The sequence below is a fragment of the Serinus canaria genome, chromosome 6, assembly GCF_022539315.1.
Source record: "Serinus canaria isolate serCan28SL12 chromosome 6, serCan2020, whole genome shotgun sequence".
In the NCBI taxonomy this organism is placed as follows: Eukaryota; Metazoa; Chordata; class Aves; order Passeriformes; family Fringillidae; genus Serinus; species Serinus canaria.
In genome coordinates, this window is record NC_066320.1 from 5,849,338 (window position 1) to 5,873,284 (window position 23,947).

Here is a 23,947-nt window from a genome sequence, read left to right on the forward strand (position 1 = left end):
CAAAAAATCAGCCAAGTTCTGTAATGGAAAGCTCTGCTGTGGGACCTGGCTGACAGTCAGTGGGGTGAGAGTCCAGCAGAACTGCCAGCACCCAGCCAGCTGCCATCAGTCACTGAGCAGAGACAGGAGACAGCAAGGACTGGGAGAAATCCCTCACAGAAATCCCTCACTGCTGACAAGCCCCCATGGGCATGTTCCCACTGTAAGGCAAATATGTATGGCTTGAACAAATAATAAGAACAGAGTTTGGGGAATTTCTTGGAAACCCTAGTGCTAAAGTCTACTACTTTGAAATAAGTAGTTGGGCTGCAAAACTTGTGTAAAGTGTGATTTAAGGAATGAATGTGTCAGGCTGAATCTATGCTGATGTTCTGTAGGTCAAAGCCCCTAAGAAACGGCAGGCAGTAATGAGGCCCCCATCCTTTCACTCTGCCTTGTATGTGACTCTGGCTTTCCCTCATCTCATACCAGCACACACTAAATTCCTCCAATATGTCACATTTATCTTTGAAAGTGACTTCTCTAGGAAGTGGAGTATCTCTCTTCCTCTTTCCCTCTCAGCTCAGAAGAGCATCTTCCATAACACTCTAATGAACTCAAAATCTGTTGTAAATACTTTTCCCCATGATTTGATGAAAAATTCAAGCCAACTTTTACCTGCTTGCAGTGTGAGATGCTAGGACTGAGACAGTGAGAAGAGCTTGTCAGACCAATGACTGCATTTAATTTATGCTGCTTGTTTCTCCTTCTCCTTAGAGAGATGTACAATTGAAAATTCAAGAGATCAGAATAAAAAGGCCAGGCTAGATAGAGGGTGGCATTAGCAACAAAATGGGAAAGGACATTTTGTTTGTGTTGCAGCAGGATCTATTTTTAAGAGCTTCATGTAGTAAAATCACTTCTGGGATTAATTTTTCTAAAAAACAAAAAAAAATAATGCCCATCTCACTGCAGAGAGCACTAAATAGTCCACTCCAGCCACTTCAGACAGGATGTATGGAAACAATCAGCATTAGTCTGAGGTAAGAACAAATAGAGGCAACTATCTGATGACGCAGAATAACAAGAGAGAAGAGCTGGATTTTGCTCAAGTAGCTTGAAAGAGGCAGTGGCATTGGAAGGATTATTAGGGATGATAGAAATGATGATTTGTTTGAACTAGTACCTGCCCTAAATCGTGGCCATCTCTTTGAATATGAGTATCCCACTGAATATTTGCAGAACTCTCCTTGAAACAAAACATATGTGTTCAGATCTTCTCTGAGTAGGGGGAGGCTGTTGTTACTACTGAGTCAGAGCTGGGGGGAGGGATCAGATGTCATTAAGTGCTCCGAAAACATGCTCTCTCTTAACTGGCAGGAGCATCTCAAAGTGATTGGGTTTTTCTATGTATACCTCTAATTAAAGGTCTGTGTTTCAATTAGTCTCTTGTTTTCCTGGCCTATAATGTCACATGTTTGTCAGAACATTTTGTTTTAAGCAGGAAGCTCACCTGTAAAGGCCCAGCCAGTACATACACTGCTCTATTTTTAGTAATAAATGAGGTGGGATTTTAAAAATGTATATGGGAATGAGGCATCTAGGTCCTAATGAAATTCACTTTGATGTCAGCATACAACCTATCAAGGAGGCTTCAAAGTGTCTCAAAGGGCAAAATATGGTAACTCTGCTTCAAATTGATTTTCAAATGTGAGTGGTCAACCTTGTCAGAACATTTTCAGACTTAAAAAATATTTTAAAATTGACATTTCCTGACTTTAGAAGTCCCCAGAAGCTAAAGCTGGTTACACTCAGCCTGGTGCAGGTACCTATTCTTGTCAAATATTGTCTCTGTTAATGAGACAGGAACCTGGTTCCCCATGGGAAAGCCCCTCTTTCCCAGTCTAACCTGATGAAATGATGGCTCTGCAACTGGCAGTGTGTGAGGAGACATCATTACTGACATTCCCTAGGAGCCCCTCTGCCCTTAATTTGCCTGACCCTTCCCTCCACTCCCCCTGCCTCTGCTTTGGGCAGGTTATCTGACCCTGTGGGTTACCTCCAGAATGATTTTCATTAGAGTAGGAGAGCAGCAGGTGACACCTGTGAGCTGTGCATGCAAGATGGAGCAGCTGGCTGCAGGTTAATTGCTGGGAAGGGTCACAACCCGACTTCACTGCCGTGCTTTATCTGAGGGATAAAACAAAGTCCAAGCTGCTGCTGCTTGGCTTTGTCTGTGCTGCTTCAGAGCCTTTTGTAAGAAACAATGTATCTGACAAAGTTAAACGACACAGTAACTGAGAAATATATCTTTATTATTAGAATGTTTATGTTCTAAAAACTTTTATCTGGGATTACAGTACAATCGAATTTTTTTCTAATTAACTAAACTGGCATTTGTTTAGCAAGTAAGTGTAAATTAGACTTTGAAAAGTTTAAAAACATGCAACTTCTCTTACTCTTTTCCTCTTCCTCTCCCAAAAGGAAACCTTATAGTCAAGATTTTGGCATGATAAATAATAAAATAAACATCTCATTTGTGAACTAGTAGTTGCACTTAACTTTGGTGACTAACAGAGTAGATAGGCATTTAAAAATAAAAATATTCTTTCAGTGTCAAGTGGCTAAAGAAAGGAATTAATATATTTTACTTTATTATCTTTCTAATGCTCACCTTCATTATCTTCAAAGAAGGTCCTTTTTTCAGGTGTGTGGAAGTATGTGGGAAGTAACAGAAGAAACTGGTTCAATTTTAGCTTGCCTATAAAAGTTGTTGAAACACACAATCTGACCCGAGCCCATGCAACACAATGAACAATTCCTTTTCACCACACACAATGCCTAGATGAAGCCAAGTGTGGCCTTGTGACATAGTTAAATAAATATTGAAATATCATTACAACCTAAATACCTGAATTGGTTTTACACTGTGACTTTCTACTGAAACAGTGTTGAGAAACTTTAAACATATATCTGATTGTTCCATATACACTATTTAAAATAAAAGTGAGGAATAATACTCTTTCTTCTCTCTGCTACATTCTGGGAGCTCTGTACACTGACAAATGTATGACATCTGTAGTTACCTGATCCTAGCTGACTGATTGGTCATCTTCTGCTTTAAAAATATTGCAACTCGGGTGCTTATTGCAGCAGTAATCATAGTGATACACTGTCTTTTAATAGTCAGTTCTGCTTACAGACATAGTTATAAAAAATGAAAAACATATTTCACAAATCTTTGTACACATACTGTAAAAATCACCTTCCACGTAAACAATTTACATCTGTTATGAGCATTTAAAAAATAAATCACATAGACCTGTGTCACCTATCCTTTCTTTTTCTTGAGAAAACAAATCTCATCAGTAACATCATCAGGATGTTCATATCTGTAAACATGGCATGAGGATTCATGTTACCAAAATACTGTACACACAAAATCATCTTCATAAATAAACTCTCTGATAAATAAGGATCCTTTTAATTGGCACAAACCAGTGTAAACACACACATTTGTGTTCTGCAGTCATCTCTAACTGCCTTGCACTTGGGTTCTTAGTTCAAAGTCAGTGATCTCTCAGCCCTGTAAAGATTCTTCAGAGATAAAAATGTGAAGGATTTGGGTTATAATCATGGTTATTTGGGCCTCTCATGCCTGAGACCAAGCACAGAGATTGAACACAATGCCATGCAGTAACACACTGCTTTAGCCTGTCACTTGCTGCACCACAGCTGATAACCTGCTGCTGGCACTTGGCACTGAAATTGCTCCTCTGGCCCAATTTGGCCTGTGCATGTCAGGGCAGCTTCTGGTCTCCTTGCTGAGGGACCCCTCAGAGGAGCCCAAACTTGTACCAAATAGACAACATGGCTGCTGGCAGGATCAAGTAGTCTGATGTATTTAATAAAAGATGGAAATGTGCTTATAGCCAAAACCCCAGGGTAGCAATCTAGTGCTGTAAACAGCCTTCAAGCGACTTTGAGTAGGCCTTTTGCATCTAAGTATGTCTGTTAGTCACTGATCTTACACCTACCTAAGCTGGAAGATTGAATATTTTGGTGCCGATTAAGTGGATTCCTCTGAACTTCAGGAATAACACAGATGGAAAATAATTTACCAGTTGGTTAGAGCATGCTGCCACTAAAATAATTAAACATACAGCCACAGTACTGCCCAGCAAGATAACTGCAGTCATTTAAAATAAGCTCTATAAATGACTAAATAAATAAATAAATACATTAATAAATAGAAAAACCTCCATGGAAACTGAATAAAATGTCACTTCTTTTATAGTGCCCAAAGAGGGAATGGCATAACTAAATAATATAAAACTTCCCTATGTATATATTTCTATATATTATATCTGATATGTTTTGGCATGGCCAGATGGATAGGAAAAAAGTAGGATGACTAACTTCATTCAATATTTGTTGTGTTGAAGCCAAGTTCCTGTGTTGCTGTATACTGCTCACCGTTCCTATAGCGGCTTGGCCTTCTTACCCATCTTTGATTTTGCACTCACTTTCCTGGCAGAGCAGACTGGTTCACCCTTCTTCTGTGCTCTCCATATTTCTCTTGGGCAATCGACAGGTTCATAGAAGCATTTCACTGGCTGCAAGCTGGCTTTTTCATCCTTTGCTTTTTTCAACAAGATCCTTCCTTTTTGAAAGGAATGAGGCTTTGCATCAGGGATGTTGTATGAAGTGTGTTGACTTCCTCTGCTCCTGAAATTAATAATAGTGATTATTAATAACTATTATTCAGTCTTGCAAACTGACTGGTCCCCAAAATATCCCAAACCCTTACATTTTTGAAAACAAAAATAATCTTGTTTTACAGAATGAGGCTGCATGTTAAAAACAGTTGTAAGATGAATTACATTCCTTAGTATTCAAAAGCATTCCTCACTAAAATAATCCCTACATGTCTTACTGGTGCACTCTTCATGTGTGTTCATCTGGACTTTGATTCTGATCAGCATTCTGCTGATTTTGGAGTGCTGAGACCTTACTGAGGTCTATACTTGGTGATCTGTTGGGATTTTAAAAATGCGCATGTTCACATTCTGCAAAGAACGAACATCCCTTGGTCTTTGGAAGACCACACAGCACCAGTAAGAGTAGAAAGAAGGTGCAGGAACTGTAGATTCTTTGTGGAATCTCAGGGCTGCCCTGGACTGCACCCAGGCCCCAGGGAGCTGCTGCTACAAATGGTCAATAGCTCAGGAAACTCCACGCTCTGCCTATGTGCTGACCACCCATCCAGGGAAACTTCAGCTTCCCTTTTCAGCTTTGATTTAAAACGGGAAATACAAAAACTGGTGGGAAGAAGGTATGAAAGCTTAAAGGCCAAAGTAAGCTGAATTCTTTGGTCTCTCTGGTTGGTTCAAACCCAGCAAGATTTGCAGAAATTGGTGAGCTCAGGTGGAATGATAGTTAAGTGCCCAGTGCTGCAAAGGCTGAACCATGCACTCTGAAATATTACATCAAAACTGCAGTTCCACAGTTTAGCTAAGATCATTATAGTCCCTTTTAACATAATATTTTACAGCAGATACATTAGTGTAACAGCAGAACTACGAAAGTAGGGCACCAGCTCATGTCCACCCAACTCCTGTGACTGAACTGAAGAGCAGATGTGCTGATGTACATAGGATCCCACAGGGCTATTTTCCATAGCCTGTTATTTCTGAAAACCATGTATTTGTAGTATTACTTCTTGGACTTAAACCATATTGCACACTTGACAAAGTCAGTTGTGGAAAAAGCTGTTAGTACTCACATGTGTGCAGTGCAAACCCTCCTGCTATTTAGGAAGATGAGAAGTTTGTCATGGAAGTCTGTTGGTATGAGGCAGTGAGGGCCACCTATCATTGTAGGAACTAAGCCTTACCTATGTAACAGCATTACCTGGTTGGCAGTTTTGCTAAGCAGATTTCACTATGGGGAGGTTTAGGGGGGTGAAATGCTGTGCAGGTCCAAGCTGGAGCTTGCAGGCACAGTGTCATCCTGGCCTGGTGCAGGCCTGGGCTCTGACCACTTGCTGGGGTTTAGGAATGACCTGTGTAAATGCAGAAGTGTTGGCCACTCCAGTTTTCCATCAATTCTTGGGGACTGTTTTTTCCAGTCCATTACTTAGTTGTTGTTTAAAGATGCAGTGTTCTGTTTTTCTCAGATGTTGTTATGGTGAAGAAGCAACATCATTTATTCCCAAAGCACACACAGGCATTATTGCAGGTGATGTTAGGCTGCACTGAATGAAGCTACTAAAATCAGAAGGTCAAGGTCAATATGATCTCAGGGTCTACCTAAAGGGGCTAAACTGTACTTAAATTGAACTTTATGGCAGAAAAGATGGATATTTGTCCCCAGTTCACAGGGTAAGAAAGTAGCCAAGATGGAGGAAGATGCAGGTCACTGTGTTTGAAATGCAAAGCTGCCAGCCCCAGATGCAGGAAATGCTTTTTTACTGAAAGCAGCAGCTCTGCAACGTAAGTGACTGTAGAGAGTGTGAACTTCTCCTCACACATATTCCTAATCTGTTGTGTTACAGAGAAGGACTTGTGGTGGTGCAATGGGAAAAAGTCCTAAACTTGTGTCACCACAAGGAAAGGCTGCCCTGAAGAAGGGTGCACTGCCTGACTGCCACTTGGCTAAGCAGCACGTGATGCTCCAAACCACCTGCTGGGACTCATGACCAAGTCACAAAGACATGGGAGACCAGCCCCAATTAGTTCTGCTGCTCCCAAGACAGCTGCTTGAGTAACCTGAGATTGTTAGTGCCCATGCTTTGTCAGGGCACTTGTTTGGTGATATGATTGTTACTGGCAGTTAGGAAATGACAACTGTCTCTCTCCTACCTACAGAATGTTAAAGATATTTTCATCTGAAACTTGGACTGTGTGAGCCAAAGAGATTCAACTCCTGTAGCTTTGCAATAGGCTATTATAGTCAGCAGGAAGGAGTAACTTGTTTAACAGAAAATTAGCATTCTTTATTTTCTTTAGAGAATATCTGATTTTAGTTTAGTTTTAGCAGAAATCTGGTTTTCCTCAATTACATGACATAAATAGAGACTATATGCAGGTCCCAGCCTATAAGGTAAAATGTAAAAACAGAAATGCAAGTATGTCAACTTATTGCATTTAAGTTAAAAAAAAAAAAAGGAGATATACATACAGGCATCTGGGTTTCTTATTTAATGAAATGTCTGTAAACTGCAATGAAAACAAAACCAGGTTATTACTATTACATTTTCAAGTAATTAAAATACAAGGATAAAATATACACAATCTTTAAAATTGTATTTCCATTCTCACATGTTAAAACTAGAACATTCAGGAAAGAAACAAAAAAGCCATCTCTTTTACAGATTACTACTTTTCCATCTTATGAACATGTTTTTAAAATTCATAATATGTGAGTTGTAAGTGGTTGGATTTTTCCCATTATTTTTATTGTAACTATAATCAAAGTAAATTGCTAAAGAAGTGTGGGCTGAACAGAGATCTTTCACATTAGATTAAACAGTATGGATACAATGAGAAGTAATTATTGTGTTCAAGATAATTAATCAAGGCCAGTGGCTGAATAAACTGTATGAAATTAACTTTCTCTCTGATAATTTAATTTTCCAGTGATACATTTCCTTTACACAAGTGGGAAGGAAACTCCAGCTATAAGCCCTTGGCTCTGCCAGACTTGCACTGAAGGGTGGAGGGCGAGGACAGAAGCATTTCTCTCCCTCTCCTGCAAATCCTGAGACCAGCTAGGGACAGCATAGCTTCAATGCCAGGCCAAATTTGCATGACTTCATTTTTTACAGCAGTTTGGTTCACAGTGTGGAAACACTTTGTCTAGTCCCTCTTTTGGTGGGGGTTAGAAAAGGAGGTGTTTAATGCCAGCTCAACTTAAATTGATTTTTCTTTTTAGTACTAAATAGGTCTTTGTATTGTGCTCTCATCAGAGCTGCTACACTGAGCTTTTGACTACCATTTAATGAAGTCACTGAGACAAGCAAGTCAGATTTGGCATCTGAAAATGATCATGTTCTTGTAAATGTTCTGCTGTCCCTGGTATTGTCCACACTGTGCAGATGGATTTTTGCCCAGCCTGACATGCTTGTCATCTGTCTTGGTTGGTGTCTGGAGCCATCTCATGGTATACTTTCCTGTACCTCCTGAAGGTCAGGATGGTCAATATTTGGAAGAATGACCTTAGAGGAATGCTGAAGTCACCCAGAAAGCAGGGCAGGTGCCTTAAAAATCAGAGCCCTCTCCAAGGGACACTGCTGAGCCTGGCATTATGATAAACACATCCAGAGCAAGAGAGATGATTTAATATTGAGGCCCATCTGTACAGTGCTCCATAATCTTCTCACAGATACTGTCTGAGATGCCTGTACTGGATTTCAGCTCATCTACCTTACCTAAAGCTTGTTGTCTTCCAAGTAGCTCTGGGAACATTTCCTTTCCACCACTGCATACCTGTTCAGTGCTGGGCATGATCAAATGCCTTCTTCTCACATCCCAGGGTGAGCAACTACATAGCACAGGCAGCACGGGGTATTCAGTTAAACTGAAATGTTCCTTGGAAGTCCTGTGCCTAAAACTTGTCATATAAATGTAATGCATTGTAGGAAAATAATGAGTTTAGGTATTAAAAAGGAGGGCTTTTAAAGAAAAAATGTATTTTAAGAAGTGATGTCCTTGGATTTCTAATCCATGGGATACAGGCCTGTGGGAATCCATTCACCATTTCTAAGAGTCCCATGACAGCTAACTACAGGAGGCAAGATGATTTGCCAGCAAGCTGATGTATCACCTATAAGGATCTATGTCTTTCCTGAAAATCTTCAGGCATCCCAAAAAGACTGCCAAGTCACATTAAAAAAGTGTTCATGGCAAAGGCAACAGCAGCAATAGCCAAACCCGGAAAAATTTTAAATATCTATCAAACATTTCATTACTCTCTGCTCTCCCTTTATCATCTTTGGCTGTTGCTGCTCTTATGCTCTCTACTCCTTTCCCTTGTGTAAAGTGGCAGTTTAAAACACAAATAAAACACACCTAAAGAAACACTTCACAAATGCACATCTGCCTGCAGTAGTGCTTAGTCTGAGCCACTGAGCCCACCCATATTCCAAGTGCAGAGCTTTGGCTGCAGGGGGAGGGTGACAGCAAAGGGAAGGGCTCTGCTGGCTTACCACGTGCTCGCTGATGTCAGTGTGGTTGCACACCATCTGCTGGTTTTGGTAATATTCTAGCTGCCTTTCTGCCAGATCCACGCGCTGCAACAGGTTCTCGATGAAGTGCTGCAGCCTGGCTTTCCCCCGCACTTCTTTTTCTGCTGCTTCTTCCAGGAAGTGGTTGAAAGTAACAACTTCTCTGCAAGATGGAAACATTGCAAAGAGGCCACATTTAGATAACAGCAGCTCCCTGGTCTCACCGTTGTCAAAAATTACTGGTGCTTCTCCAATTTGTCATGGCAATAGCCTGTGGTGGCTAATTACTGTCCTCCACCATTGTCAAAAGATTTCAACTTTTTTGTGAACAAAGGGAAGATCTGGAAGTCTGAATGCTGAATTTAGGTTTATTAATAATAGAGCATTATTATTAATTTAGGGTAGTAGGTTTGGGGTGGGGTTTTTTACATTATTTGGTGTCTTGGAATTAGTCTTTAGTGGTCCACAGAGTAGAAATATGATTCAGCATCACATCTCAAATTATGTGGAGACAGCTGTATCTGCTTTCTCTTTTTTTACTTAACCATGAGAATACTAGCTCTGAAATATGAAGAGAAACAGATGAACTTCCAAACTTATCTTTTCATTTCATCACAATCTAACAATGGTCACTTAATGTTGTTGCTAGGGTGGTTTCCTACTCAAAAGAGCTACTGTGGCCATTAAATTTAATTTTGACTGCATTACTACAAGTATGTCCAAGTGTGGTGTTATGACCTGGAGCCAGAGGGAGCAAGGGAGATGAACAGATAATCTACAGATTATAGACCAAGGAGTACATGTGTGGGAAGAACAAGTTTTAGGTAAGGAGTTTAGGAATGTGTCTTGTCTGGTAACCCAACTGGAAGAAACAGAGAGCACCAGAGACTGTGAAAGCTCCCAGCTGAGTCACTGCTCATTTCTAAGTTCTCTGCATACTTACTATCAGTAATCAGGACACCACTTGGACCTCCAATATCAAAGGGACTATTTGGGTGGAAGAAGTTTGGTTGTAGATTGAAGCACATATTACAAAAGAAGGCAAATCTGAACATGTAGGACTTCCCTGGTTAATAAATGCCTGGATAAATATTTTTTACTCTGCCAGTGAAGCCATGGTAATTTTTGCTTTGTACAAAATGGGTGGGAGTTGAGGGAACCTGCCAAATGAGAAAGGGCATGATTGCTCAGTAGAAATACATTGCCTGAGGAAAAAGCATTTAAAGTAGAAACTATGAAACAGTTTGTGGCAGAAACAACCTTTCAAAGCTTAGCTTGTTTATAACTAATCCAAAGTTTCTCTGCATTTCGTTGTTTTAGCTCAGCACAGTTGTAGTCAATTTGTTTTACATAGTATATTTGTTTCAACAGTGAGCTGCTTTGTGCTAAGAGTCACTAGTGGTCAGCCCTGGAAATTCACCACCTAGGATTCAGGCTGTGCCTACCTGCTCCAAACCACAGCAGAGTTCTGTTTGCATGGCTGATCTAATGGTAGGAATCAGGGAAAAACAAGCATGTATTGTTTGGATGAAGAACGTGGATGAATAATAGTTTATATTAACTCACCCATAAAATCTGGCTTAAGAAACAGAGAGGTAACTTGTTTGTTAAGCTCAGCTACTCCATTTCATTTCAAGGCTCTGAACAGTTTTAGTGATTATTAGCTTGCCCAGAGCAACCTGATACTAGAGAGCCACTGAAGAATGCTTAGGGAAAAGCCAATCTAAACTCATTAAAGTAAATTTTAGGGCTTTATTGTCACCACACTGTAAATTCTTCGACTTCATAACTTATGATTAACTTCACTTCATTAGTCAGTTCATATAATTTTGGGTTAATGTAGCAGCAACCTGAAGTCCTTGCCATTTCATCAGGGTCCTCTTTTACAGGGGACAGGGAGCTCAAAAGGACAGCAACTCAGCAGGTTGGCTCTAAATCCCTCTCCTTTTGGGTAAGGAAGAGCTGTGCACAGCCTGGCAGGCTGCTGACCCTCCAGTGGGAAAGTGGGAGAGTGGGGAGCTGCCAGCCTGGGACACTAGGATGACTGACTCCCTGGGAGGGACAGCTTCTGAGTTTTGCTGCAGCAGGAGGCCACAAACATGAGTAACTGGCATTTTCAGAAAGGGTGATAGTTTCAAGAATGCTAACATTTGTAATTATCTCAGCCAAGGTAATTAGAAAGAATTCATTAGTTGCCTGTTCTATGGCACAAATAATCACCAACAGATTTTCCTTTCCTACAAATGCCTCATTAATATACCATAAGGAGGCCAGTGGAGAGCAGAGTTTTTTTCAGGAAGATCTAGATGACTATCAGGAGGAGAAGAGACTCATAATGTCAATAAATTCCCAAGTATTGTCCTTGCTTCCTAGACTAAAGATAACTTGGCATCCTACATGCCGTTATTTGTAAGAACTGTTATTAGCAGCAATAGTAGCATATCCATAACTTCTCTCTGTTTAGCTGCCTTTGTACAGCCTATGAACCTACCTTTAATAACTTTAAACATTTTCCTTTGGGCTGAAATGCACTCTCTAAATTCCCTTTGGAAAGCCAGGAGCCAGAACACACCCACACACTAGGGCTCTGTCACACGCCTTGCACTGATAAGCAGCACTTCTGTCAGTTCAGCTACTTTCTTTGTTTCCACTTCATTCTCATCTCTCAGAAGAACAAGATCAAGCCCTGAGGAGTGACTGCTAATAAGTCTCTCTACTTGCTCCAACACTTCTTCCTCAGAGAGCTCACTCCTTGCCCAGCTATGCCTTGGTTACCTGAAGGGAGTTCCCAGAAGAATTTTTAGCCTCCTCCCACAGTGAACAATAGGGAAATGGTTCAAAGAACTCCTGTAGCTTCCTGCAGCTGCTGTTTATCTGTCTAATTGCCCTTCTTGTCTCTTGTAGTTTGCCCAGACTTTTTCTTAACCATACTGATGACCCTTTTCCTTCAATTTTATTTCTGGATATCTGTGATGATTTTTTTTTTTTTCTTTTTTTTTTTTTTTTTGCTTATGTTCTTTATTTTACTTTCAATTTATTTCTCCAGACCTCAGACAAATTTTTCAGGATTATATGACAGGATTCTTGTCTTTCACTCTCTACTCTCATGCTTGTGGAAAGATGGATGTTCACAGAGGTCTCACACTGTTCTTCATGAAGTCAGGGGAAAGTTGAAGCCATGAATATCATGGGGCCCATGTGGTAGAGGCATAAACCAGAGCACAGCAGCATGGGCCCACTGGGCTCTGTGTCTTGACAGCACAGCCTTGTGAGCAGCATTCACCTGAAACAGGAACAACTTTGTTAAAGCCTGGCTCAGACCTGAGGTGTTGCCCTTTCTAACAAGAGGTGTCTGCTACCCTGCACTGACTATTCTACACCTGGAGTATTTCTGTTATACTGAGGAAAGGTTACATGGAGTTATTAACTCCCCCTGAGAGCTCCTCTGCCCTCAGCATCATCTCTTGACTGCTCTGCTCCTTTGCCCAGCAGACTCCTGCCCCCTTCCACCCAGCTCTGCACCCTGGCACTTGCTTATGGGGTAAGCAACAGATCCTGACACTGCATGTTCTGAGTGGTGTAGATGATGCTCAATGTACCCTAGATCTCTTCAATTTCTGTCATCTCATCTGTTCATAGTTTACTACACCAACACTAAGGTATACTGTATGCAAAATGTTTACAGAGCTGTGACTGGGCAGCAGGGAGAAAAGTGGATTTCTTGCTTTGTCTGGGGGATGCTCTGTCAGATGAAACCTTTCAAGAAGAGGTAATTGCTCCTGCTGCCTGGAGAGCAGGGGGTGAATTGAGCTGCCAGCAGCAGGGTGAGGCAAGTGAGAAGGAAAAGACAAGGGGGATGCAACCTGGGAGGTGTCCAAGAGGAGCAGGAGATGCCTGTCCTGCCAGTGTCAGTTCTTCGAGAGCCAGAGGAGTCCAGGGGAAATTTATTGCAGTACAGCAGGCACCTCAGAGGTGTTCAGCTGAAAAAACAAGTGCAGGGGGAAGAACTCACTGTAAGTAAGAAAGGCTTGCTGCCAAAGCTTTTATTTTAATCTGACTCTGCCAGGCAGTTCACCTGTTACAGTTAACTAGACTTAAGTAGTTTGGCATTTTGCATCCCAACCCAAAAACTTCTTTATGGAGGCTGTTACCACGAAACAACTTGAGATGTGGTAAATAAAGTTATAAATCATAGGCTGACTAGGTGACATTTATTCTTCTGCCTTTACCACTGGATTATTTAGCGCTCCTTTAGGATGAGCGAGCTGCAGCTCTTGTTTACTGGAGCAGTTGCCAGCACAGGGATCCTGGGAGATGCTCAGTGTTTGTATGACTTTCAGCAGCTAAAAGTGACATACTGACTAAATGCAGAGGGTGGGACAGCTCCAGCTCCTTAACACCTGACAAGAAGGGCTAATGAGTTCTCACATTGCAACCAAGCCCTCCCACGGATGCATAGCATAGCCCCAGGGCTGTGCACAGCAACACTGACACCTGCAGCTGCTCTGGAGGTGGAGATAAGTACGAGGCTCCATGCAGGTTTTGCATCCAATACCAAATCACTTTAGAGAATCCCATTTAGCATAACTCTGCCTAAAATCAATGGAAAACCAAACCATTATTTTACCTGAAGGTGGGAAAATTCCTACCACAGTAAGTAGTAAAGTGATTTACTTCTCAAAATATTTAATATGTATATTCATTAAGTATTAATGCCACTGACCTTATCCATCACCCAACTGGTGGTTTTGCCTGAAGGCTGCTGTTATTCATTAGGTTGTGGTTTCACATTACCACACCACTAAAAGCACATTTGATTTAAGAGATTCACACCTCCTCCCTCAGAAAGTTATTGTACCCATTCAGTGGGCTGTGTTCTAGACCAAGCCCGGAATTTACTGGGCTGACACTGAAGATTTTAAGCTTTATTTCACAGAGCCATTCTGTGGGACAGTCATGCTAGGCTTAAACCTGTCCTGCTGCATGGGGGGGGAGTAATCTCTTGAGTAGGAAGATGAAAGAAAACAAGAAAGAGGGAGCAGGATTACCTAAAACTGAGGGTGGAAGAACAATGTGTAATTGTAGTTGCTCAGTACTCTGCTTAAAGCAAGTCAAAACTGTTTTGTGGTACAACTGAAACCCTTTTTTAAAGGAAAGCTGTTTTAAAGCACAAATTGCAGTAATCTCTGAAAGCCAGCTCTTAATGCCATTGTCACGATGTTATCTGCACAGAAAATTTTAATAATTGCAAATTTAAGGTGAAGCCACTGGCAATAATAACTACTGCCCACAACAGCTATTCTGAATTAATCCTTGCATTCCAGGCTATGTCAAAGCAGAGGCATGACCAGTCTCAAAACAAGTACATTAAACTGGTTAGAGAAATTACTGTCAGAGATATGGCAAGGTACAACATTAATGATCTTTATGATTAGAGACAAAGTGAAGCTGTTTAAGTTACCATTGAAGGTAGAGTCCAGCCAAAGACCATCCCTTCTTACCCTGTTCAAACTTACAGAAAATCAAACTCTACCAGTTTCAATTTTCTTACATAACATCCAGAAACAAGCCTCTCAGTGTCCTCTAGCAGTTAAGTTCATAGCTGGTTTTTGTTTCAATGGTTTTTTTGATATCTTATTCAACAAAGTCTTAGGCCCTTTAGGCATGCTTCTGTGTTATCTTTAGGATCACAGCGCTCACTCTGAGTTGCATTCTCCTTCACCAAACATGGAATAATCCCTTTTAGGGCACATTTTCTAATTAAATAATTCCTTTGCTCAGCAGCTCTGTGCTTAGAGTAATACTATTTCAACTATGTATTAGTATAGTCAGTGTTGTACCTCCAGCTGTCCTACCCTCAATAGAGTTCACCTCCACGAGGGCCTCACACCAGTATCAGCACATACCTGCATGTATATTTGCACTACAGTTTTTATAAGGAAACAAAGAAAATTTAACTAAAAAGGTATCTTCACTTCATTGCTGTCTCTGTTGGACTGCTAAAGGCCTTATTTAAAACAAACAAAAAATAATCAACTGACAAGTCTAAAGAAATAAACCCACTGATCCTACAAGTTCTTCAAATAGGCAGCCCTGTTCCAGCTGATGGTCTAAACCAACACTCAGATGTTTCAGGGAAGGTGTTTTCATTTTTCTGCTGCTAAGATGAAAAGATTTTCTGCTACACTAGCTCAATACCAATGCTAATTTTAGGAAAAGTTATCCATATTCACAAGATTGCTTGTGGAAAAAAAAATCCAAAGAAACTGATGAAAGCATTTATTTCAGAAGGTCAGCAAGTATCAAAGCAGTCCCTAAGGGATGCCTTTGACTTTCCACAATCTGCAGTGAGAACTGCTTCTGCAATTTCCATTATGCAGTCTTGTTTGGCTTTCTAATCATCTGGACTTCTTCCAGAAATCAAAGCCAAAGTTGAGATCCTCCTTTTCTGAAGGACAACGTCTTCTTAGCACACCAAGTAAGTTTTGAACATACAAAAGGCTGAATATACAGACAGGTCTCAGAGTTTACCAACAGCCCATGAGAAAGCCAGACAAGTGCCACTGTTGTTACTAAAGTCACAAACTTTTTTCTCTACTAGAGCACATCAACCTGCTGGAGTAAAGATAACTGTCCCAGGCATTTTTAGAGAATCTACTCTGAAAAGCTGCTCTAGAACTATCAGTCCTGCTCTTACAAAGCATTTTTTATACCTACCTTCCTTCTCAATTTGCTAATGATACAATGTCTTTCAATTGGAAAGAATAAAAGTGCATTTTTCTATGGCACTATCCCTTGTTATCCCCCAAGATGGGAAATGCAGGAATCATCTAAATGAGAAAAAACCCAACACACTTCCAGTTTTTCCTTAGTGAATCCAACCTATTCTTTCACCCTGCCTACCCTCCCAGTGTCCTCAGAGTAACTCCAGAGGCAATGCTGTGGGGCTGGGCACAGACACAGGCAATAACATATTCTGACTACCCTCTTCCCCCTTGGTACTCAGGGCTGCTATTCTTCCATCCTACCCACTACCATGCATTACACACATTTACCTTTAGAAACTAACACACTACTGTGTAAGAGCTGTTCACTTGTTCCTATTGCTGCACTTGCTTTCAAGTCTTTTTGTTGAAAGTGGAAGCAAAACCCTAAAGAGCAATACTCTGTGAAGTATTCTGTGAGTACTCTGTGAAGTCTCTTGTGCAGCTGCCTCTTTTGGTTAGTGTTTCTAGCCAAGTAACCTTCAGCCTTCCCTGTAACATCAACTTAGGAGCCACCTCATCATTTGTTTATGCATTCACCCTCCTCCTTTCAAGACAAGAATTCTAACAGCAATCACCTGAGCTCCTGCCCCTTTCCTGAGCCTGGCAATGTCAGTGTGAAGGACAATGTCTTCCCACTTCTCCTCATTCTGTATTCAGTATTTTCTGGCCTCAGAACACCAGCCTGACAGTGCTGCTGGTAAGTAGTCTGGCAGAGCACATGGCCTCTTCCTTGTTCCTTTTTCTAATACAGTTAGAAATCCCAACTTCAGCTGTCTTTTTCTTTTCAAAGATCAGTGTCCTCTGCCATCCTCCCATATCATACCCATTCCTTCTACACAGATGACTCAACTGCCCCTTTCCTCTTTTCCCACAAGGTCTTTTCTTCTTCTACAGCATTGCAGAACCTTAGGTTTGTTCCACTGAATGGTTTCTTTCTCCCAAGTAATTTTTTTCTTTTTGGGATCCTAGTCTTAATTTTTAAAAATACAATCTGCCTTTAGTTTGGGGTAAGATTCATGCCACTTAACTTGAGATATCTGAAATTCTGCATCTAGCCTAAGAAAGCTACTTACCTGAGGTCTCCTGGTAGCCTGTGGAGGGAAGAAGGACCTTCACAGAGCAATCCTTCCCGCTCTAAGATACTTTTCTAGAGGAAATAGGATGACTCACAGAGTGAAAGAGTCCAGGAGGGCAGCCTGGCTAGATGGGAATATCAAAACTGCTTGAAACTATGTTATCTTCATGGCTTCCCTCCAGCATACTTCCAAATCTGCCTCGTTACACTATTCAGCTTCACCTTAAGTTTTTCAATCTTCTCCTCCATGAGGATCACCTCATACTTTAAAATCAGAGGTTCCGTTGAATATCCCTTCAAGGAAGATGTGAGAGGCTCAAATCCCACCACCTTTATGTATCCCCTCTTCTGGAAAATCTATAGCTCTGCTTCAAGATAGATGGTTCCTAATGATGTGGGAGCCATCCTCATCTTTTCTTTCTTGTCCTTAGACTGCAGGAAGGAATGATGAAACCCCTCCAAACTTCCTACACTGAACTCCTACACCACCTTCCTTATTTCTTGTAAGATCAGTGTCATGGCAACTACCACTTCTCATCTTCCTTTTGTAAGCTGATGAATTGGTTTAGAGGCATACCATTACCAAGGCTCTTTATTTCCATTTCTCTAAAATAAGTTGTGTTGCTCTGAAAAGCCTGAAAGGTTTCAGCAAGTGCTGAATAAACTAAGTAGTTCATGTATAAATTATATATCAGCTATCACTACATTTTTAATGGATGCATCATGAATGTATTTTTAGATGCCTTAGGTTAGTCAGAACTCTGGCATCTGCTTCACAATCCCATAGAAATGATTCCTGTTCCACAGTTCTGTGTCCATCTAAAACACTAGACATGAACTTTCATGGACATGGCCTTTTCAACACTGTCCCCAGTAAAGCTTCATTGATGCACGGGAGACTGTGGCACTCCACAGGGTGACCATGGTGAGAAGGCTTAAGGGAAAAGGTGCTGTTAGGTACTCTTGCATACTTCATCCAGACTTATCCACCCATCTCTTCTTAAAAAGACAATGCATTAAAGGTGGCAGTGTAAATCATGTTACATGCAGATGAGAGCTTCTACTTGTCCCTACCCCCATGAAACCAGAGGCACAACACAGGCATTAGAAAGTATAGAAGTTAGTCACTGGGGAGCCAAGCATGAAAGCCACCTGCTCAGGGAGCTGTGACCTGCCCTGTTAGTCACTGGGGAGCCAAGCATGAAAGCCACCTGCTCAGGGAGCTGTCCACTGCCTTGCAGGGGACACAGTCACATGGGCTATAACTCTAGCAATATAGCGATCTGAAGCGGTGAGCTCCAGGCCCTTTCATAATCAGCAAGCAACTGAGCCATTCCCTCTCTTCTCCCCCAAAGGCTGTCACTCACGCAGGAGCTGGCCAGCCCTCGCCAAGCCATCGGCACTCGCCTCCCCACTTACTCCTCTTTCCGGTGAAGCTCCTCCTCGGACTCGCTGAGCCGCTGCTTCAAGGCTGCGATCATCTCCACCGCCACATCCACCTGCCTGCTCAGGGCCCGCTCTCGCCGCTGCACCTCCTGCTTCTTCTGGGACAGCTGCACGAACGCTGCCCGCACCTCCAGCAGCTCCGCCGTCTTCTGGGACAGCTCTTTGGTAAGCTTGTCGATCCGCTTCTCGATCGTTTTGTCCACGGCTTCTACCATCCTGTTAAACTTTTCTCTGACGTGTGCCTCGAAGGAGGCTTTGGAATCAGCGGCCGAGAGGCCGGATTTGGAAACCTCGCTGGGAGATTCAGCCGACACATAGTTGGCCAGGTAGGAGCCGGGCCGCTCGGCTGCCAGCTCCCGCGGCTGCTCGCCCTTGCCGCTCCCGCAGGACGCGCCGCCCAAGTTCAGGTAGGGCCCCGCGGGCTGCGCGGCAACGCCGCCGGGGCTGCCCGGGCTGCCCTGGGCTGCGGGCTCCGGCGGAGACACCAGCTCCGCGTCCTTCAGCGGGGAAAACAGGCTGCTCCTGGCCAGGAGGCTGCTCTCCTGGAAGCTGTGGCTGTACTCCAGGTGCACCCGCAGCGAGGAGAGGCTCCGGAACCTGGTGTGGTCGCCGCATCGCGGGCAGCGGAAGGGGAGGCTGACGCCGCCGAGCGGCTCCGGCCAGGGGTGCCCGCCTTCATCCCGGGCTGTCTGTTGCATTCCTCGCCGGAGGGAACGGTTCGCGTCCGCGCCCCACGGGAAACTTGGGAAACTTTCCCGGCGATTCCTCAGGGGTACCGCGCCATCTCCGCCCGGGGACGCGCCCACCCGGCGCGGCGCTCCAGCCGCACGGCCCCGCCGGCCCCGCTCGCCTCGGTACGGCTCCGCTCGCCTCGGCCTCCGCCCGGGCCTTGCCGGAGCGGAGCGGCGCCGGGCCCCGGCTCGGCGCGGGCCTCGGCCGCCCGCAAGGTCGCCGCACTCACCCGACTTGTTGCTGGTGGCGGCAGCGGGGCGGCGTTTTCAGCAGAGCCGTAAATCAGCCCGCGGGGCGGGGCGGGCGGGGCGAGGATGCGGAGCGGGGAGCGGCGGGGACGCGGGGATGCGGAGCCGCGAGCGGCGGGGATGCGGAGGGGCGGGAATGCCCGGCGGGGGGTGCTGCGGGCGGGCGTGGGTGTCAGCAGCCGACGGGGGCACGATCCCGGGGCCGGAGTCGCTCCCCTCGCCGGAGCGACCTCCTCCTAACCCGCCTGCCGTGAGCGCCTGGCCGAGGGCGTTCGCGGGGCTTTGCGGGTTCCTGTCAACACAGCAAAGCAATGAGTGAGCTTCGCGGGGTGTGTTGGGGTGATACTGAAGGATAAGGCAATTTAAAGCACTTAAGCATCAAGACAGGACTGGCACATGCAAATAAGTATAATCTGGCTTTGGCTTTCAGGGGTATTCAGGGCTTTCTGGCTATTTAATTTCCAGTAAGTTTTGTAGGGTTTTTAGTTTGTTCACTTAGGGTTTTTTTTTAATATGACCCCAATTTAGTCTCAGTATTTAGGGAGGTGAAGCAGTAATTGTAGTACTCCCATTTAGAGTATGACAAATGGATGCCATAGACATACAGAACGGTTTGGGTTGACCTTCAGAGGCATTCTAGTCCAATCCTCCTGCAATAAGCAGAAATATCTTCAACTAGATCAGGCTGCTCAGAGCCCAGTCCAATGTGACCTTGAATGTTTCCAAGGATGGGGCATCCACAGCATCTCTCAAAACCTGTCCCAGTGTTTCACTGCTCTAATTGCAAAAAATTTCTTCCTTAGATCTAGTCTAAATCTACTCTGGGTCTAAACCAATTTGACTGATGTTAGAGAACCCTGCCAATAAGTCCTCTGAATAGGGAGATGTGCTTCTTAACATTTTTAATGCCACAGATGTGTGTCTATTTTATAAATTTTTGGAAACAGGAGCAAGGCTGATTGTAGAGTTGCAGCCTTTTTGAGGTAATAGTGAAATATTGCTCTTCCTAAACCTAGTCCTTGAGGCCATACTGATAATATGTTGCAGATTTTTTTTTTATTACTGTGGGAGTACTGCAGTAAAGTTTAATTCTGTACTATTATGTCTGTTCCTTGAGCACAATATACAGGCAGAGTCTTAAACACTGAGAAAATCTGAGCACATTGATCGATACCTTTGATGTGATTAAGACATTCCCAGTAAATTATTCACCAGATGGTACATCAAAGGAAGTTACTCAAATTGCTTTTCAGAGCTTCAGCTAATCTCTGAAGTGTGTGGGCTACCATCCAGGCTGCAACATTTTGCATGAGTTAGTTGTCCTTTATTACCTTGCCTAAATGTGGTGACTTGCCCTTCTTTTGTCATCAAGCAGTACCAAAACCTAGAAAGGAGGTCAGGAGGGAATAGCTTTGAACAATGTTTTTTGCCAGATTTGGGACTCCTGACTATTTCTTTGCAGGAGGCCAACACTGACAGAATGTAACCATGTTTTGGTTCCCACTGTCTTGGCTGTTGTCCTCTACTGTCCGTTCTCTCTCTCTGTTGTGCCCATTGCCTTCCCACCGCCTCCATGTCACAGGTACTTGGTGCTGATGCTCCCAGGTGCAGATGAATGCTATACAAGTGGGTTGAGCTTAGCATGATGGGATGCTATCTGAGGCTTCATCCACGTTTAGAAGAGGTGACATCCATGTGCCCTCCCCAGCTGACAGTAATGAGAAGGAACATGATCTTAAGGAACAGAAAATGTTGATGACTTTGAAGGAGCCTATTGCTCTGTAGCCTAAGCTATATGGTTTTGGCCCATTAGAAATCAGGCAACCAGTTAGCCCCAGAAATACTTCTTTCAAGATTTCTCAGGGTTTACTTGCACTCCAAGTATTTGTTTTGCTGGATTGGGATCCAGCTCCTCATGTCTTCAGTTTTCAGTTCCTGATGCTGCCATTTAGATGTCCAGTTCAGTCATTCTCTCAGCATTTGGATAGGAACAGACTCCCTTTAATATACCAGTAACTGTGCAGAGAATGTGCATCAGCCATTATATGTCTGAGCTTTATCCTCTCTGATTTAAATTTGGAGTGAGTAGAATCTACCCCTATCACTTAGACAAAGCCCAAATTGACACAGCCATAATGTAGGACTGTGAAATTCTGCCAAATGCTGGGGAGGCATTATCCTGTTTATTTGTATACATCTCTCTCTTTCAAGATCTTTTTAAACACTTTGCAGTATAATTTCCAGAAGGATAAAAGTTACTTAAATGAAAACAGCATGTACCAACCTGTTTGGTGCTGCAAGGAAGGTGGAATATTCATAGTATTCAGCCTTTTTTCAGGTAGTAGTCTGCAGCTGTTGTACAGGGTCCCATCTGACCTTAAAATAGGTCAAAGCTTCCTTAAAGCTAATGATTCCACTTTACTGAAGGTAGATAGAAAAGGGAACATTACAAAACTGTTTTTCTTTTTACATGTTACTTGTTTATCTTATGATATTTTATTTTTCTTATTCTAAATGAGGAACATAGGTGAGTCAGTTTTGTTTTCACTTGCCCTTCAGACGCTCAGTGCCAACATGTTTGTGGGAGCCTTTTTATGTGGTGTAGAACTGGATTCACTATGATGACTTTGGCTGCATTCAGCAGCCTCTGATTTCCTTGTTTGTGTACTGGTTTGTTTTGAAAAGGGGTGTCAGAAATTTCTGTCTCTCCTCTTCACGCCCACACTCCCTACACAGGTCTTCATTGCATGATCTAGCCAGTTTATAGGAGACATGAATTTGCATGGAATTACTTTTGGGGAAGTTTGCCTGAACTATGTATGGTTATATAAAAACACACAGCTGCACATGCGTTACCACTGCATACAGATGGGATTGGGAGTTTGGCTCTGGCTCAGTCCCCTCATTCTGTAAAGCTGTGCCCGAAATAGGTGTGCCTATTCAGCTCAGTTAATTTGTATGCTGGGAAGTGCTGTGTTTTTCTCAGTGTTTCAGCGTGAACTACAGATGCACATAACTTGAGCAGCTGAAACTTACCTGCATTTAATACTTGCTGTCTTCCTGTTTATTGAGAGGAAGTAAGCAGTGAGTAGTAAAATCTAAGGAAAGACCTTAGAAACTTGAAAGAAGTATTTGAGTGATTTATGTGGCAGTGCCTTAGATGAGGATTCATATTACCTTTACATGCAGATATATTCAGGAATCATCAAAGATACAACGATGTTTATTTTACTGCCACTGGCACTCATACCCATGCAGTAGGAAAGAGGCTTTTGGTGGTGCATTTTAGCATACTGATTGAATGGCACTCTGCTTGCAGGGAGAGTGAACAGGAGGAGGAGAACATGAATATATCTGTTGAGTTTGTGACTGTTTGGGTTGGTTAGTTGTTGCCTTCTCCTCCTTTTGAGGGGCACTCCAATCTGAATGTCAGTCTTCCATCTTTTGAAATCACACATGAAGTCAAGTCTGTGTTTTCAAATGAGTTGCCATAGCATCAAGAGAGGCACCAAGCTGCCCTTGGTCCTGCAGCAGCTTATCCTGCCTGGTTTGCAGTCAGCTTCCAGCCTTCCTTCAGGCTCTCCAAACTCATTATTTTCCTGATAGGAAACCCCTGGCTGGAGCTGACTCCAGAAAGTTGTTGAGCTTTCCTCTTCTCTACCCATACTGTTGCATGCTTTTATGGGAAAATAGAGAATAAAGGGTTCTCTTATGGGTTGATTTGCACCATTTAGTCCATACATGGTGAGAGTTCTCAGGTATGAAATAGCTGTGAGCATATTTTCCAAGACACAGGAGAAGGTGGGCTGTGGGGAGGAGTGTCAGCAGGAGATATGGCTGGAACTTCAGCCATTTTGATTTTTCTTCCAAAAGACTGACTTCAATTAGTTAGGAGGATAAAGAAAATATAACTATCACCTTTTGAGAGGAAAAGCTGGGGGGATTTACCTTCCAGCCAAGTGACTCTTTACTGTGATTATTTTGAAAGGGAAGAGGAACATAATAATTTTCCAGTGCCTCTTCTTCAGAGGTTGGAAGTCTAAGTTCTGAGTTGTAACATTCATGAGAATAAACTGAAGCCTTTTAACAAAGCTATTTCACTCCTGCTCCTCATGTGAGCAGCCGCAGTGTAGCACCACCTCTGTCTACAGCACTGGGACTGTCAGGATGAGAATTCTGTAGCTTTAAGGTCAAAATACATTGCAGATGGTAATCTATTCTTAAAGCTAAGATATTTTTTGGGGGAGCACTTTCTGACATGGCTGATAGTAAAGCCCAAGTGATGGAAGAGAAGAATCCAGAGCTCATCCTGTTTCAGTTTTAGTTTATTTGAAAACGTTGCTTGTTCCCATGTTCTGGCCAGGTAATGCTATCACATAATCTGAAATGGATTTGGGATCAACAGGAAGAACAGCACAAGCAAAGTTTCCACACAACATCTGGCCATACAAACAAATCAACTGCACAGAGCCCA

At 42.9% G+C, this 23,947-nt stretch overlaps 2 protein-coding genes across 6 annotated transcripts in view; one reads left to right on the top strand and one right to left on the bottom strand.

Moving 5' to 3' along the window:
• Positions 1-2,277: 2,277 nt before the first annotated feature.
• On the bottom strand, positions 2,278-19,436 carry ZNF365 (zinc finger protein 365). The gene is made up of 4 exons (XM_009087565.4): positions 18,467-19,436; positions 9,188-9,368; positions 7,162-7,199; positions 2,278-4,707 (listed from the first exon to the last, which is right to left on the bottom strand). Exons 1-4 carry the CDS (start codon positions 19,189-19,191, stop codon positions 4,461-4,463), a joined length of 1,191 nt encoding a protein of 396 aa, XP_009085813.1. The 5' UTR covers positions 19,192-19,436; the 3' UTR covers positions 2,278-4,460.
• RTKN2 (rhotekin 2) overlaps positions 18,520-23,947 on the top strand; it is a 51,748-nt gene continuing 46,320 nt past the window's right edge. For 2 of the 5 annotated variants that reach the window (XM_030240956.2, XM_030240953.2), the window contains exon 1: positions 18,520-18,658. The gene's annotated coding sequence lies outside the window, so the exon portion shown is untranslated. Of the gene's footprint in view, positions 18,659-18,814; positions 18,901-23,947 lie in introns of those variants that run through there. The other 3 variants (XM_050976592.1, XM_018911095.3, XM_030240955.2) reach the window with 2 other exon arrangements.

What these genes read in the sequence shown, in the direction of transcription:
- ZNF365 (XM_009087565.4), bottom strand. Translation starts at nt 19,191, where the DNA reads ATGCAACAGACAGCCCGGGATGAAGGCGGGCACCCCTGGCCGGAGCCG. An exon ending in GAGCTTCACCGGAAAGAGGA is followed by an intron (nt 9,369 to 18,466) that starts GTAAGTGGGGAG and finishes TCCATCTTGCAG; the next exon opens with AGAAGTTGTTACTTTCAACC. An exon ending in AATAAGAAACCCAGATGCCT is followed by an intron (nt 4,708 to 7,161) that starts GTATGTATATCT and finishes TATTAATTTCAG; the next exon opens with GAGCAGAGGAAGTCAACACA.